The sequence below is a fragment of the Notolepis coatsorum genome (genome assembly GCF_963971535.1).
Source record: "Notolepis coatsorum genome assembly, chromosome: 5".
NCBI classification, from domain to species: Eukaryota; Metazoa; Chordata; class Actinopteri; order Aulopiformes; family Paralepididae; genus Notolepis; species Notolepis coatsorum.
This window is the reverse complement of record NC_140169.1, coordinates 32,691,908-32,709,745: the sequence shown is the minus strand read 5'-3', so window position 1 is coordinate 32,709,745 and position 17,838 is coordinate 32,691,908. Positions and strand designations below refer to the sequence as shown.

The following is a 17,838-nucleotide window of genomic DNA, read 5'->3' as shown; positions in this document are numbered from 1 at the left end:
AAAAATAGAAAATAAGGAGAAAAAGTGGACCAAAAAAATATAATAGTAATGTTGCTAGCATAATGAATTGGGTTTTCCCATTATTAACGTTAGCGTTGCAGCAGAGATTGGCTAATGGGTGCTGATCTCACTTCAAAGCCTACTGAAACTCAGGGGCAATGTGGTAAATGTTTTGTTGTTGCTTGAGACGTGATGAGCCATTTACTATTTGCAGTGCGTTACAGGGCACAACATTGTATTGAATGAACATGAAGTTAATGTTAGCTTGGCTGATACAACGTTATGGATCCTACATGCTAACCCTATGTTTCCAAATGATTACAATGCTGTAACATTAATATTTGTTTGAATTCATATACAATTGTCTTAGCTTTGCCTGCGGACAGGAACAATTCCAAATGTCAATTTCATGCAAAGTAAAAATGCCAATTTCAAAGTGAAAATGGAAACAAAATATGCCACACCCTAATATTCGGCCCTGACATGAACAGAATCTGGTTGAATGGTTAAATGGTTGAATCTTTGGAGAACACAATATTGTTAACATTGGAAGTCATAGTTTTTTTGTTAACCAAATACTACTGGAATTGGCAATGATATTATTTTCTCCAAGCTTTATACTGATCCAAAAGAAAATGTGACGCCAAAGACGCAGTGGCGGCTCTACCACTAGGGGCGCTCGGGCGCCGCCCCCCCTCAGCTCCTACCCTGGTTATATGAGAGAACAAGACAAATAAGTTTTTAGTTTTTTTGTTTTATAGCCCTATAAATAATATAAACATGTTTAAAATTTATAATATTTACTCATTTTAAGTATGTTTGTATTTCCAATGCACAATATAACGTTATTATCTAAATTAAAAAAAACATCGTTTTCATGGGCAGGAAGTGACGTTTTTTTTTAATTTTTTCGTATTTCTCGCCCGGGCAAGAAGCGATAGCGCTCTGCGTGCGCGTCACAGTTTGATCGCTGTCTCCGTCACAGCCAATCAGTGCATACGGCGTTGTGCGTTGAAATATGACTATTATGTTGGAATCCGAGCGCGATTTGAAGCGGTCTAGCCCAGCCGCGTGAACTTCCGTGAAGAATTTTCCATAGCCGCATTTCGTGGAGACGCTCTCTGATTGGCCGACGCAATGCCAGTTTTTTTCCATAGCCGCATTTCTCGGGTTGGCTTACAGAGAGCAGTTCAGTCGACTCGTCAACAACAACAGCAACTACACTGAGCTTAGGCACTCTTTCAAAGTTGGTTAAGGTTAGAGTTTGTCTTAGAGCATGGCGATAGAACGCCAGGTAGTTTGCAGGCTGTTCGAGGCGGAAATGGACAAAGACACAGCTCTTCACTCACACAGCTTGCAAGCTATAATATGGATGCAGTGTGGAGGGACATGTATGGACAATGGATGGACATCAACACAGGCTGGATGGACAATGCCATGGAGTGGATATACTTTATCAACAACAACAAGCCAACAACAAGGTAGATTAGCGATCTTAACTCTAGTTTAATACATGATACGTTGTCTACTGATGCCGCATAACGTAACGTTACAGCTACTGCTAGCTGTTAGCTCCGTTAGCCGGCCACTTTTATAATTACTGCATGGAAACGGAGTAACGTTAACGTTTAAACGTTATGTCGAGGTCATACAATACTACAGTCGACATAAGGTTAACGTTACCCCGTTTCCATGAAGTGTTTAAATAGCAGCAATCTTGTTGAAAATGTAACTTTACTAGTAAAATGCTCTCTCTCTCTCGCTCTCTCTCTCTCTCGCTCTCTCTCTCTCTCTCTAATTTCGCTGCATGTGGGACATAACCACTCAGACAATGAATGGTAACTTGTTTAAAATAACGAGCTTTACAAATGTGTTTATTATTGAATGGATCTGACATCATCTGAGAGAGAGTGAGAGAGCGAGAGAGAGAGAGAGAGCGAGAGAGAGAGAGAGAGAGCTGTGCGTGTTTGTGTTGCTGCTGATGCATAATGAATGAATGGTGAGTTGTTTAAAATGACAACATACATGTGTTAATTATTTGATTTGATTGATCCGAGAGACAGAGAGAGATTGCTCCAGAGCATCTCAGAGCATTACATTTTCAACTCGACCTATTAACGAGAACTGCGACCTACAAGGCACCAGCGTCAGCGGCCGCTACTGCAAAGACGTGATATGAACCAAACTATGACTTTAGTGAACCTGTTCACCCTGAATAGTGAGCCGATGAATCACAACAAATATCTCACCAATCGGCCAGATGGTGGTGCATGTAGCCTACAACTTTGAAAGGCTATAACTTTGTACACCATCTCCCGATTGACACGAGACAAGAGAGAATAGCAGAGTGACGTTCTCCTGTGACGTCTGAACACTGGTATTACAGGGGTTCTGCTCAGCCCACCTCCTCTTGTCACGTGTTTGTTTCAGAACAGGATAAAGCCGCTGCTTCAGTCATGCTCAGTAGAGGGAGGAGGCAGGGCTGCAGGAGTCTGGAGACAGGACCTCTCCACATTCACTCTCATCTTGTGGAGGCTAATGGTGATTGTATGTGAAGTAAAGAAAATAATAATAATATATATATATATATATTTTTTTTTAAGGACGTTATTACACCAGAATAAATGCTTATAAACTGCTTATCTAAATATTAATTGTATTTATTGTTTACCTTTCAGCCACCAAGCCAAACAAGTAAGTAACACATATCGTATCATCCTGGCTCATTGAAACATACTAGTACAATATCGACTCATCCTGGACCATTGAAACACACTAGTACAATATTGTCATGTTGGTGCCCACCTGAAACAGGCCCAGGACACTTTTTAGGTCCTGAGTCCTGACCCATATAGAACACTATAGAAACACTGTTAGAATAACATATGGAGTACTACAGGCCCTGAATGAATACCAACATAGATGTTTTGTTTGTATGTAATTCATTTCTACTGAATTTCCTCTCCCTGGTGAAAAGAAATGATAATAATACTTCTGGATGGTTAGACCAACTGTTGTTGTCTTAAAGCGTATTTTGTGAATGTTGTGAAATAGATCTTTATAGTTGTACTTGGAATGGAGAATTCAACACAGATTGTATCATTCATACTGACACCTTATATTAAAATTGGACACATAAGGTACTGGTATTTCACCATATTAATATTAGCATACTTGTCAATTATTTTTGCAAACACCTTGCTTATTGGGGTCATATGTGTGGAAAGAACTCTGCATGAGCCCATGTACTTGTTCCTCTGTAGTTTGTTTGTTAATGGGTTATGTGGAAGCACAGCTGTACTTCCTTTTATTATGACACAAATGTTCTCAGAGACTCATGAAGTGTCTTTGCCGCTTTGTTTCCTTCAGATATTTTGGATTTTCCTCTATGCATCTGCTGAGTACAGTAACTTAGCAGCCATGGCATATGACAGATATGTTTCAATCTGCTATCCGTTACACTATCATGATATCATGAATACAAGTAGAGTTTGTACAATACTTTCGCTGGTGTGGATATATTCTTTAATCAAATGTGCGTTTGCCATGGTTACTACTGTAAATAGGAAATATTGTGGGAACTTAATTAACAAAGTATTCTGTGACCCAAACAAATTGATCTGTCCAAAAGCAACAGTCAACAGTACATCTGCGTTTGCTATTGCTATTGTAAGTGTTTCTGTTCCATTGTTCCCCATTTCATTCTCTTACATAAAGATTTTGATTGTTTGTTTAAAAAACCCAAAAGAGGCCAGACAGAAAGCCATCAAAACCTGTACTCCACACATTGTCTCACTGACGAATTTAGCCATTGGCAGTATCTTTGAAATACTACAAACTAAATTTAATATGGCTCAGGTTACAAATACACTACGTATTTTAATGTCATTATATCTCATAATGTGCCAGCCCCTTTTAAATCCTGTTTTGTATGGTCTGACTTTAGCAAAGATTAGAAATGCATGCAAAAATGTTTTCAAATAGAAAGTTAAAGTGTCTGGTAATCTTGGCTGCTAATTCAGAAAGTAAAGATAAACCAAACAAAAAATGTATGAACAAATAAACAATAAGTATCCAGACCTGTTTTATTTTCATTCTTTTCTAAATTGCTGGGCTGCTTATCTTAACATTAGATTGAGATACCTGTATTAGTAATGTCATGGTTTCTTTCAAAAGACGGTGGCCACTTATTAAACCCAGTGTCTATTATTTTTATAAACCCAGTGTCTATTATTATATAGTTTATTTTGTGTGGTACTTTACCAGAATAATTTCATAGTCAGTATAGGATAATTTCTTGCTTGGCATCATAAAAGTCTATAGGTTTGATTCTGGTACTTTATTTATATCTTAATTTATTAAACGTATGCTGTTACAAATAGTTTGAGACCGCATTGATTAATGTGTTATAAAATGAAAGCAATAAAACATGCGAGGGAGTGTGTCACCACGGCTGTGGTGAGAATCGTAACGTTATTTCATACGCGTTTTATACATTGTCTTGATTTAATATTGTGAATAAAACAGTGAAATATAAAGTTTTGACGAGGGGTGAATTTGTTTCTGTATACAACGCTGAGCAACTCCTAGCTGAGATGTTATAGCAAATGACACACAGCTCTCACATTGCTAGATTAAAACCAACTGTTTTATAATGCCTCAATAAAATACAAGCATACGCAATGAGGTGAACTTGAGACAAGGCAATTATATTGTAGAGTGTACTAAGTCTATATTTCATATTTCTTGAACCCATGAAGTGCCAATGTTCTGTTGTGCACATTAGTAGTCTCTGCCACCGGACACCCATATGTATTTTGAGATACCTGTATTAGTAATGTCATGGTTTATTTCAAAAGACGGTGGCCACTTATTAAACCATTAAAAGTTTGAGAACCCCTGATCTACATGCTCCACAGAGCCTACACATACCTGGAGAAACCATGCAGCTCTGATTTGATTTCGCCAGTGCCTTCAACACCATGCAGCCTTTGCGGCTAGCGAAGAAGCTCACGGTCATGCAGCTGGAGCACGGCCTGGTGGCCTGGATCACTGACTACCTCACCAACAGACCGTCGTAGAGCATCAGACTGCAGGGCAGTCAGTCAGATGTGCTGGTGAGCAACACCGGCGCCCCCCAAGGAACTGAGCTGTCACCTGTCACCCTTCCTGTTCACCCTCTATACCTCCGACTTCTGCCATAACTCGAGTGGGTGCTACCTACATACATAGACGGCGGGTATATAAGGCGAGGGTAGGCTAGGCCTACCCAAATCGTTATGCTGGGAATCTTGAAATGTATATATATAATATATGTGCGCAGGCTGCTGGCTATTGTGTGTGTCTTGTGCAGTGATGAGAATAACGGCGCTATAAGTAACGACGTTACTAACGCCATTACTGTTTTCAGTAACTAGTAATCTAACGGATTACTCTTCCAATTTTAATAACGCCGTTGCCGTTACTCCAAAAAAATGCGGCGCGTTACTATGATTAAAGCCGTCAACTTGATCTCTGCGCCGAGACACAATAATTTTTTTATTTATTAGTGGGCGCTGGGACAAGCGTATAAACATGCTGCCGATTGGCTGAGGTTGAGTACATTTGCATGGTAAGCCAATCAGAGCCTCAGAGGTAGAGTTGGGGCGGGTCTTCAAAAGCAAGTTTACACACAACTTAGAACATAACAACAAGACAAGCGAGTCACAGTCAACGAGACACGAGGGACAGGTATGGCGAGCCCAACTGCACCAAAACAAGTAGCCTTCTCTAAAAGGAAGTATAGCCATTACTTTTCCCTCAAAGAAATTAAAGGAACGAGTGTAATCGTGAAATGCACATTATGCCCTGGGCAAAAGTACTTGTCCACGTCGGTCTCGAGTAATTCAAACTTACTCAAACATATTTCAACGTCGCATGCTACCACGAAATTAGTGGCTAAGACCTCCGAAGGAGAAGGAGACAGTGCCACAAAACCTAAGCAACCGAAGCTTGATTTTAAGGATTCACCACACGTTTTGTCTCAGACCGAACTGAACAAACTAGTAGCCAGGTACGTCGTGGAGGATATGCTGCCATTATCTACGGTTGAGTCGGACTCATTCAGGGCACTAGGTGCCAAAATACCGGTCAGAGGAGGAGTAGCCCTACCGTGTAGAAAGACGTTTTCGAACTATATAGAAGCCCAATATACTCAAATGAATGTGGAGCTCAAACAAACGTTTGAGAAGTTAGAATATGTGTCTACAACAGCAGACATATGGACTGCATGTAACAAGAGCTATCTGGGCGTAACGGCGCATTGGATAAATCCGCAAAGCATGAAGCGAGGTAAGGCAGCCCTGGCATGCAGGAGGTTCAAGGGACGCCATACATACGACAAAATTGCAAAGGAACTTGACCATATCTACTCCTCATATGGGATATCATTCAAAATCACCACAACAGTCACAGATAATGGCTCAAATTTTGTAAAGGCCTTCAAAATGCATCAGCCAGTGGAGCGGGATGACTCTGATGATGACGAGGATGAGGTGACGTTTACTGACATCAGTGAAGCCTTGCAGACCTGTGTTGTTTTTGATGATGGTGGTGATGAAGAAGATACTGTGATCACGTTGCCGCCACATCAGAGATGTGCGTCACACACCCTGAACCTGGTGTCATGCACTGATATTGAGAAGTGGTTACTGTCAACAACTGGAACAAAACATGTTTACAGAAGTACTACCCCAAAATGCACAGGGTTGTGGAATAAAGCAAGTCGGTCAACGGTGGCTGCAGAGACTGTGCATGATGTAATTTCCAAAAAGCTGTTAGTCCCATGCACCACAAGATGGAACTCATTCTATGATGCCCTGGCTCGTATATCTGGGATTCCTATAGTTGAGCTGAACACCATCTCGTCCAAGTTTGGATTGACAGCCATCTCAGAACGAGAACACCAGTTCATTAAGGAGTACTGTACGGTCATGAAGCCACTTACAGTTGCCTTAGACATTCTTCAGGGAGAAGATCATTGTTTCCATGGCACACTCCTACCCACGCTGGAGACATTGATGTCCAAGACCCTGCAACTGAAGAGTGGCCTGCACATCCTAATTGACCTTCCAGAGGCAATTGTCACAGTAAGAACTTTAATTTATTTTAGATCTTCAACAAATTACCCAATACATTTATTTTATTATATGAATGGGAAAAGATAACTATTCTATTCTAGCCTTTACAGTTATGAATCATTATGACTACAGATGAGATGATGGACCTTCAAAGCCTTGTTGTAAAGAAATAGAATGTATAGGCATATAGGGAAATTAATATAGGTTAATGTAAAATTAAAGATCTATAAATATGTTCATAATAGTCTATAATGCATCTCTATCTGGATAGGGATAGATACAGATAATATAATATGGACTTTGCATCGTTATGTATAATTTCAGGCAGTCAAAACAAGATTTGCAGAGGTGCTGGAAAGCGAGGATGCTGTCTTGGCTGCTGTGACTTTGCCCAAGTTCAAACTACGTTGGCTGCGGACACAGGACAGGAAGGACAAGGCCAAGGCAAGTCTGCTGGCAGAGTGTCGGAAAATTGTCCAAGAAGAAGACCAGCAAGCAGGTACCATCCCACCAACACGACACCTCAGCACAGACTCTGCCATAGAGGATGAGTTCTTTTCCTTTGAGGATGAGAATGACACGTCTGATACTGCTGAAAGTCAAGTTGCAGATTATTTCGAATCAGGAGAACAAGGGATAGACTCTCTTAATGGATTTGCACTGATAAAGAAGATTTCACTCCGGCATAATGCAGCCACTCCATCCAGTGCCCCAGTAGAGAGACTTTTTAGCTTGGGGAAGCTAGTCTTGACTCTACTGAGAAACAGGCTATCTGACCAGAAGTTTGAGAAGCTTTTGGTTTTGAGATACAACCACTGGTTCAATGACAAGAAGGGGTGAATGGATAGCTAGATAGGGTATCTTACATTTTTGGTTAATTGCTTAAAGAGCATAATTTAATTTAGATGTATTGGCTGGCTGCAGCCTCTTGAAGTGAGATTGTCAACAATGGCCAGAGAAAGAGATTTATTTTTATGGAGATGTATTTTTTTTTTATGTATTACCTGTTTACATTTGGATTCCTTTGTTTTGCTATACATTGCACTTTTCAGTTACATTGAAAACACCTCATATTGTTACACTGTTCTACTTTTTCGAGGAAGAAAATACTTGAAGTACAGTATACTGTTATCTACCAATTGTCTGAAGTTGTATTTGCACTACAAAGTTAATTTGTTATTTGTGGTATAGTGCTTAAAAAGCATAATTTAATTTAGATGTATTGGCTGGCTGCAGCCTCTTGAAGTGAGTGTCAACAATGGCCAGAGAAAGATTTATTTGTATGGAGATGTATTACCTGTTTATATTTGGTTTCTTGATAAAAGGATAAGAAGCTGCTGAGGTCAGTAACCTGATTGATTGATTGATTGAAAACTTTATTAACAGATTGCAGAATGGGTACAGTACAGTACAGCTCAATACATACAATTGTTAAGGGGATGCAGACCAGAGAAAGACTTTCGTCTTGTTTACATCAGGGTCCCCCATTTTCAATTCATCGTAACATATATGACATACAGATAGACAGTACTGCTACATCTATACATTTATGACATACCAGATTTGCAAATACAGTACTGTTTGTGATACGAAAAGAGTCCATAAAAGAAGTATATACATTTGACGTAGAAACTGCTCTTTATATCTCCTGGGATGAACTCTGAATGGACTGGCAAGGGTATCTGGTTTCAAGATATTCATTTTATAAGCACATTGTCAGTGACCAGAGAAAGAGATGTATTTTTATGGAGATGTATTTTTTTTTAATGTATTACCTGTTTACATTTGGATTCCTTCGTTTTGCTATACATTGCACTTTTCAGTTACATTGAAAACACCTCATATTGTTACACTGTTCTACTTTTTCGAGGAAGAAAATACTTGAAGTACAGTATACTGTATCTACCAATTGTCTGAAGTTTTATTTGCACTACAAAGTCAATTTGTTATTTGTGGTATAGTGCTTAAAAAGCATAATTTAATTTAGATGTATTGGCTGGCTGCAGCCTCTTGAAGTGAGATTGTCAACAATGGCCAGAGAAAGAGATTTATTTTTATGGAGATGTATTACCTGTTTATATTTGGTTTCCTGATAAAAGGATAAGAAGCTTTAGGTTTCCTGAGAATGAGATATGAAGCTTTAGGGCTGCTGATAATAAGATATTAATCTTTAGGGCTGCTGAGGTCAGTAACCTCTGCTCTTTATATCTCCTGGGATGAACTCTGAATGGACTGGCAAGGGTATCTGGTTTCAAGATATTCATTTTATAAGCACATTGTCAGTGACCAGAGAAAGAGATGTATTTTTATGGAGATGTTTTTTTTTTTTATGTATTACCTGTTTACATTTGGATTCCTTCGTTTTGCTATACATTGCAATTTTCAGTTACATTGAAAGCACCTCATATTGTTACACTGTTCTACTTTTTCGAGGAAGAAAATACTTGAAGTACAGTATACTGTATCTACCAATTGTCTGAAGTTTTATTTGCACTACAAAGTAAATTTGTTATTTGTGGTATAGTGCTTAAAAAGCATAATTTAATTTAAATGTATTGGCTGGCTGCAGCCTCTTGAAGTGAGATTGTCAACAATGGCCAGAGAAAGAGATTTATTTTTATGGAGATGTATTACCTGTTTATATTTGGTTTCCTGATAAAAGGATAAGAAGCTTTAGGTTTCCTGAGAATGAGATATGAAGCTTTAGGGCTGCTGATAATAAGATATTAATCTTTAGGGCTGCTGAGGTCAGTAACCTCTGCTCTTTATATCTCCTGGGATGAACTCTGAATGGACTGGCAAGGGTATCTGGTTTCAAGATATTCATTTTATAAGCACATTGTCAGTGACCAGAGAAAGAGATGTATTTTTATGGAGATGTTTTTTTTTTTATGTATTACCTGTTTACATTTGGATTCCTTCGTTTTGCTATACATTGCAATTTTCAGTTACATTGAAAGCACCTCATATTGTTACACTTTTCTACTTTTTCGAGGAAGAACATACTTGGAAGTACAGTAAACTGTATCTACCAATTGTCTGAAGTTTTATTTGCACTACAAAGTTAATTTGTTATTTGTGGTATAGTGCTTAAAAAGCATAATTCAATTTTCCCCAGTTGTGGCCTGTTGAATAAATATCAAAATTCCAAAACATCTATTGTGGTATTTCATTTGTATCGATTCACTATATAAACATAGTAATTATAATAATATACATACATGGCATTTGATTGGAGGCTAGTCTCACTTTGTCCCACAGCAACATTAAAATAGTTTAGATTTGTGTACATTGTTTATGTTAATAATGTATTGTATTAAGTTTTCATTATAATATTTAGATTTATCATAAATAATTGAACATGCACATGTATTTTATGTTCCGTTAAAGAGGGGTGGAGGTCGGGTCACATTTGAGCAAAATTTTACTTGAAAGTAACTTAATAGTTACTTTCTGAAGTAACTAGTTACTTTTTGAAGAAGTAACTAGTAACTGTAACTAGTTACTTTTTGAAGAAGTAACTAGTAACTGTAACTAGTTACTTTTTTAAAGTAACTTGCCCAACACTGGTCTTGTGCTGCAGCCCACTGGCCAAGGTGTCAACGACGAAGGTGTCAAACGGCTAGGTGGCGGCGTTTAACATTCCAGGTACAGGCAGTAACCAATCACATTCACGCATAGGCTCAGGTTAAATAATGTAGCCAATCACATCATTCACATGATCATCCTGATCCCGCAGGCCGAGTAAAGCAAACATCTGTGTTCCGTTTTCCAAGGCATATAAACAAAGTAATTTAGAAGCTGCACCGGACTGCCCCTGGGCATAACTACGGATCACCGGAGGCTATATGTTGCTTTATCTTGGCATACTAGGGCTTGCTCTAAGACAAGTCTAAGAGGACATGATGAGAGTCAGAGTTCATCAAATCGTGGAAACTTTTTAGAGCTACTGTATGTACATTGTTTTCAAAGCATGATGAGATCGAAATGAGGAAAAACTTTCCCTTCATTGCTGTCAGCACCGCTACTTGTTCTCAGCAATGAGGCACATCACATCCGAAACTAAGGCTAAGAACAACAATGCGCCAGGAGAGTCTGCTTCACATTGAAAGTGATCAGACAAAGTTAAAGCAGAAAAGATCATTGATGCCAAGACGAAACGTCGCATTTTGCTGCATTAAGGTAAGACAATGGTTAATCTATTATTAGATGCCTTCATTTGAACACTTAATTTGCACTATATATTAAATGACGCTCAGCCAAGCGTACCACGGTTATTGCACTACCACCCCTGCAGGTTCTATACAACAAGAGGTGCAAATCCAGAGCCTGCAGAATAATGAAAGACCCTCACCACCCCAACAACAGCCTGTTCCAGCTGCTGCGGTCAGGCAGACGCCTGCGAACACCAGCTACTAGGACAGAGAGACTTCGGCTCAGCTTCTTCCCCCAGGCCATCAGAGCCTTGAACACTGAACTCTCCACACACAAGCACACATGAATGAATGAATGAATGAATGAATGAATGAATGAATGAATGAATGAATGAATGAATGAATGAATGAATGAATGAATGAATGAATGAATGAATGGATGAATGAATGGATGAATGAATGGATGAATGAATTAATTTCCTTGTCAAGTTCACCTCATTGCGTATGCTTGTATTTTAGTGAGGCATTATAAAACAGTTTAAACCCTGTAATCCTCCTGACACCCGACCACACATCTCTGAAGTTCCCTTTTGTCCCCTGCCGTGAAGTCAATGGTGCTATCTGGGATGTTATCATTCAGCCAAGACTCCATGAAGCACATTAGCTAACGATGACAACCAAAATCCGGCAGGTGTTTCAAACGCGAGGAAGGATGTTTGCGAAGGACCTTGGCTTTGACGTCTTTACAGCATCTTGCGCCACTCAACAAAATTGCTCACATTATCGATAGCCAATGAAAATCTGTTGTGCAAGAATAGTGAGTCATGATTTTAGGTCTGAAAAAACAGAAATGATCACATCCCATATAATAGTGACAAAATCAAGTAAGTCAAATTGATGTTTAAAGGCTTTATTCATCCTACATCCGTGCAATTAATCGCTGTCGGACTTGGACAGCACATCTATGACCCGACGTGACCAAACCAGACTTAGTGCGGCGAGATACAAGTGTCAGACAATGCGGAAATGTCTTGCACTTCAGAAAATTTTGAAATGTCATTGCTCTGTGTCGTAACTTATTTAAACATATTAGGTTAGTTACAGTATACACAGTTTGCTGAATGGAGAGAAGAATGGTGAAATAGGCTTTCCCCCCAAATGAGTTGACAGTCCACAACAGATATTGAATTAATCCATTGCTTTATTTTGTGAGGCCCAAGCGGAGAAGAGGACGCAGACATACAGGGATTAATCATTTAACAAATATGAATACATGGTTATAGATACTTTCACATTCCTGGAGCCCATTAAATTGGCTTTACACATCTAGTCAAACTAACAGTTCAGTTCTATACATTCAAACAAGTCTATACTCACATATTCACAGGTTTGTCAATTGAAGAATGGGTTGGAGGAGGCTCAGACTGGGTGCCTGACCTCCCGATTTATGACTGTTTTTCTCTTTTATAATAAGCATGACATCACGGGTTAGACTACTTTCAGCCAATCAGAGTTACATCCAAAACATTGTCTCTACCAATGAGATGTCTTCAAAACAGAACAAGAGTTGTGCTTTTTCTGGGTTTCTTCCTCTCTGCCTTCATGTCTATATATGGGCGTGTTGTCTGCATTATTACATTACAGATGAAGTATCTTCTCAGAAAGTGGCTATCTTTTTCTTTTACATGTATTTACATCTAAATGCTTATTGGTCAGGCAGCCACGGCGGTGACGTCATTAAGTTGATTGCCATTGATGGGTATTATAAACAGCGTGTAGAGTGTAGACAGTGCTCTTCTGACAGTCACCATGGAGACTACAGCGAGAGCCGTTGCTGAGGCGTTAAACTGGTTTGCTCACTTCGGTGGACACTGTGCTGAAGACAAACGTGCACTGGCAACATTCATCACGGATTTCATGGAGCCGGATAAAAACTCAGATAAAAACTCAGATTCTGGTTCAGATTCTGAAGACAACGAAGACGAAGTTCTTCGGGCTATAATCACTGTCACTGACAGCAACGCTGAAGAGCCAGATGATGGTGATGATGAACCGCTAGATAACGGATTTGCAGACGAGGTCGAACACATAATGAGCTTTGTTGGAGTTGACTACAGAAGGTTAACTCTTTCACTACTGACTACAGAAGGTTAACTCTTTCACTACTGACTACAGAAGGTTAACTCTTTCACTACCGACTACAGAAGGTTAACTCTTTCACTACCACACTACAGAAGGTTAACTCTTTCACTACCACACTACAGAAGGTTAACTCTTTCACTACCACACTACAGAAGGTTAACCCTTTCACTAACACACTACAGAAGGTTAACTCTTTCACTACCACACTACAGAAGGTTAACTCTTTCACTACCACACTACAGAAGGTTAACCTTTCACTACCACACTAAATTAAATAAACTATCATGACTTTTCCTTCATGGGTGTTGTGTTTACAGTGCCACAAGACAGAGTCATTGACATAACAAAAGGGCCTGACTAGAACGCAACAAGTGTGAAACTCTCCAGAAACTTTCAAGGCCATTTTCTCTGAATACGTTTTGTGATATCACCATGATTCATAGGGAAGTAGCTTGAAAAGTATCCCACCAAAATAAAAATAAAAATAAAAAATGTACGTTGCCTCAACAAGTCCCTACTATCCACGGCTGGCCGGACAAGGGCAAGATGAGCAGTGGGTCAAATCAAATTTATTTAGGGGTCAGATGGTCAGATGGTGGCACTAAAATATTTTAATTATTTTTTACTTATATTTCTTTGGCCATTTTGTGCTTTATTGACCGTCAGAGAGAAAAATTCGGTGAAGAGATGGGGGAGGACATGCAAGACATGTTCTGGGCCGGATTCGAACCCAGAACATTACGATTACGCAGCATGCCTCTTAACGTGGTGCGCCACTACAAGTCAAACTATACAACTTTGAAAAGCCATAACTTTGTACACCATCTCCCGATTGGAGAGAATAGCAGAGTGACGTTATATTTCATATCTGACATCGCGTCTTGAGATATCATCTCCATGCACATATTGTGCATGTGAAAAAGTTGACACATGCACGTCACTTGCAAGTGACCACGCCTACTCCCGTGTGTTCCTACAAAACACAGGAAGTGGTCACGTTTACACCCTTCTTCGTCTTTTTCCAAGTGTGAGACTGCAATTTCAACCAGTGGAACGTTATTATGAAGCGAAGGGAGAAATTAAACAATGTTGGACTTTCGCCGGAGGTTCGCCAGCCCCTGGACTATCCTCGGCGCGTCTAGACGGAACGGCGGCCTTATTCTGTTCTGTCCTCGATTCTTGGCAGTGGACCGATGGACTTCGCGTGGCGTTCGGCCACACCACGCACATGTAGGGCCGACACCGGCAGGTTTTGGTACTAGCATTTTCACTACTGCTCGTTGTCCCGTGAGACGACCGGGCGGTGTGATGGCACGGGGGGCTATGTATTTGGATGAATGTGGTCAACATGACACGTTGTTAAATGTTTTTCCAATTATCATGGCGCGCGCAGCTACTGCTAATGCTTATGCTTTCGGGACTCCGTTCCCATGCGTTCCGCGGGGACTGTGTCCAGTTTTCCCCCCGCTTAACCATTACATTACTGAAGGTCAATCAGTGTCTAATGTTGGGGGTTTGGCTGAGGCTTATTTGCCCTTTACACGGGTGGACGGTCTGACGACGGGGCTCAGGACAGGTGTGCCAGGCTTAGAGAAGCAGGTGGCATCTGTCCTTTGCCCTGACATGGTAGAGCAATGTTCCGCCCGGAAGCCGACGCCAAGGGGTGAGTCGGCCCGGCAGGTGGCTGAGTGGGCTGATGAGGCTTACCGCTGCAGGGCAGAATTTAGCAGCCACTAATAACATTGCTCAATTGGCTGCTTTTCTGTCGAAAATGGTGTCGGGTGAGGGGGTCTTAGGGCCAGCCGACGTCAAAACCATCGTGCGGGGTTTTGAGGTTATATAGCTTTTGACCCAGCCACAAGCTATAACCGCAGGGAGGGCTAGGATGCTGTCGACTCTTATTCACATACATCTGTGGTTGGAGCAGTCTCCCCTGGAGGAGGAGAGGAGAAGTCTCCTCCTCAGGGCCCCTCTCTCCGTGGATGGACTTTTTGGTTTGTCAACGGAAGCGCGGGCGGCTTTTGACCTGGGCCCCACGCCGCCCTACACGTGCAGCCAGGGATGAGAGCACGGTCTCGCCAGCGGCTGCTGCGAGACCCCCGACCAGCATGTGTCCCCCGCCTGGGATAACCTGGAAACAAAGAAAACAGGTTATCACGGTGCCGACAGCCTCGGCAGCAGAGGAATCGGCTGTATTAGATGGGCACACCCTAAAAAACCGTTGCCATCTAGCTGTGTCTAGCACGCTCTCCGTTCACTCCCCCCCGCTACACTATGGGATTCAGGGCTCTGTTGTGTCCCCTCTGGCTGCGGGCCGCATTCTTCCAGTGAAGCGCAAGTGGCCCCACATGTCGCTTCTCATGAAGACAGGGGCTGACACCCAGCTGATGGCTAGGCCTGGGTCTGTCTATGAGAATGTTGTACTGTCAGGTGGCTCCCACACCACACATCCTGCGTGTGCGTTTGGTGAGCCTGGTGTTGTATGTGACGACAGAGCAGGGTTCCCTGTATCTAAATGTTTTTGTCAGAGTGGGAACCCTAGGCCCAGGAGGTCACAGCGCGGGTTCCCCCAGCCCCACCCTCGCCAGGCCAGGTATTACGTTAGTGCCTCCCCCGGCCGGACTTCCGGCGGTGGTCAGTCAGGCACGCGTAATGTGGGTGGTAGTAATATCATTACAGGGCTACGGTGTGTAGGGACTCACCCTATCGGGCAGCGTGGGGACCACACACCATGCATGTCCAGCCGCAGAGCAGGCTATCCCCAGCAAGCTACGGGAAGATGCTCAGTGGGGCAACTACCTCATTCACCGGGGGTGATGAGCGATCCCCCCGTATCAGACCGCCCCTTTCTGTCGGGGTCCCCCCCTTGGGTGCGATTGCCTCGTTGGTAGAGTCAGGGTGCGATATCCCGACTCCGCAAGACACCTTGCTCGCGTGGTTGGCAAAACCAGGGTTTGCAATGCACAGCGGGAGGGACCGGGTCACCTATCTACGATTCTTAGCGGACCAGTGCCAGTTGGCGGCGGCAGAAGTGCCATAGAAGTGCCATATGTCGGCGTGGATGGAGAGAACGCTGAGGGCGGGGCTTGTGTTACAGTTTGCACACCCCCACCCTCCGTTTTTGGGTTTGGTACAGACTCTATTGTCAGAGTCTACGGCAGTGACAGCTCTGGCCGAAGAGATTCGTTCTCTGGTGGCGAAGCAGGCCATCGTCGTGGTCCCATGGGAGGACGCGATGAGTGGCGTTTACTCCCGGTATTTTCTGGTGCCCAAGAAATCGGGAGGTGTCAGACCCATACTGGACCTGTCTGTGTTCAATCGGTTGATTGTGGTGAGAAGGTTCAGAATGTTGACCGTCAAACACCTGTTAAGCGCTGTCAGAGTGGGAGACTGGTTCATCTCCATAGACCTGAAGGATGCGTATTTTCACATCCCGATCTTCCCTCCTCACAGGAAATACCTACGCTTCCTGTTTCAGGGCATAGCGTACGAGTACCAGAGGCTGCCGTTCGGCTACTCTCTGGCTCCTTGCACCTTCACCAAGTGCGCGGAGACCGCGCTGGGGCCTCAGCCGGTCAGAGGACATCGCCAGGTCTCATACCAGGCAGGTGGTGGAATTCCTCACCAACCTGGGTTTTGCTGTAAACTGGAAGAAGAGTACCCCTCTTCCCAGTCAACAGGTGGAGTACTTAGGCTTAATTCTAAGCTCAAGGTCTATGAGGGCAACCCTCTCAGAGAGGCGGCGAGAGTATATTCTCGGCGTGCTCGGGAGGTTCTGTCCTTGCAGGACGGTTATGGCGCTGTCCATGATGTGCCTGCTCGGTATGATGGCATCTGCTCAAGCTGTGGTCCCTCTTGGCCTCCTCTTCATGAGGAGGATACAGAGGTGGTTTTTCAGTATGAAAATAGACCCTGTGAGAGGCAAGTGGAAGCAGCTGAAGGTTCCCATGTCAGTACTGGGGGACCTCGCCCACTGGAGGGGACCTGGGGCCCTCACCAGCGGGGTCCCCATGGGCAGCAGGCTATCACACGTCACGGTCTTCACCGACGCCTCCCTCACGGGATGGAAGGGGGACGTGTCGGACCGACGCAGTAGGGGGCAGCTGGCAAGACCATGCTGCCCGGTCTGCACTACATATCAATGTGTTGGAATTGAAGGCAGTGCTTCTAGTCCTCAAGCAGCTTGGCCACCGTTTGGTGGGCGAGCATGTTTTGATCAGGACGGACAGCACAACGTCAGCGTCGTATATCAACAGACAGGGAGGAGTACGCTCCCCCCGTCTCCACCGGGCGGCGGTCGAACTCTCGCTATGGGCGTCTCTCAATCTGCGCAGCCTGAGGGCTCTCCACATCCCCGGCAGGGAGAATGTGGGCGCAGACGTGATGTCACAGGGCGGTCCCCACCCAGACGAGAGGGGACTACG

At 42.7% G+C, this 17,838-nt stretch overlaps 1 protein-coding gene across 1 annotated transcript; it reads left to right on the top strand.

Annotated features, from left to right (window-relative positions):
- Positions 1-2,187: 2,187 nt before the first annotated feature.
- Positions 2,188-3,984, top strand: LOC311228144 (olfactory receptor 1500-like; the record flags this gene model as incomplete). Its single annotated transcript, XM_084314059.1, has 3 exons — positions 2,188-2,218; positions 3,170-3,489; positions 3,859-3,984. The coding sequence occupies 3 exons, from the start codon at positions 2,188-2,190 to the stop codon at positions 3,982-3,984; spliced, it is 477 nt and encodes a 158-aa protein (XP_084170185.1).
- Between the last annotated feature and the right edge of the window lie 13,854 nt (positions 3,985-17,838).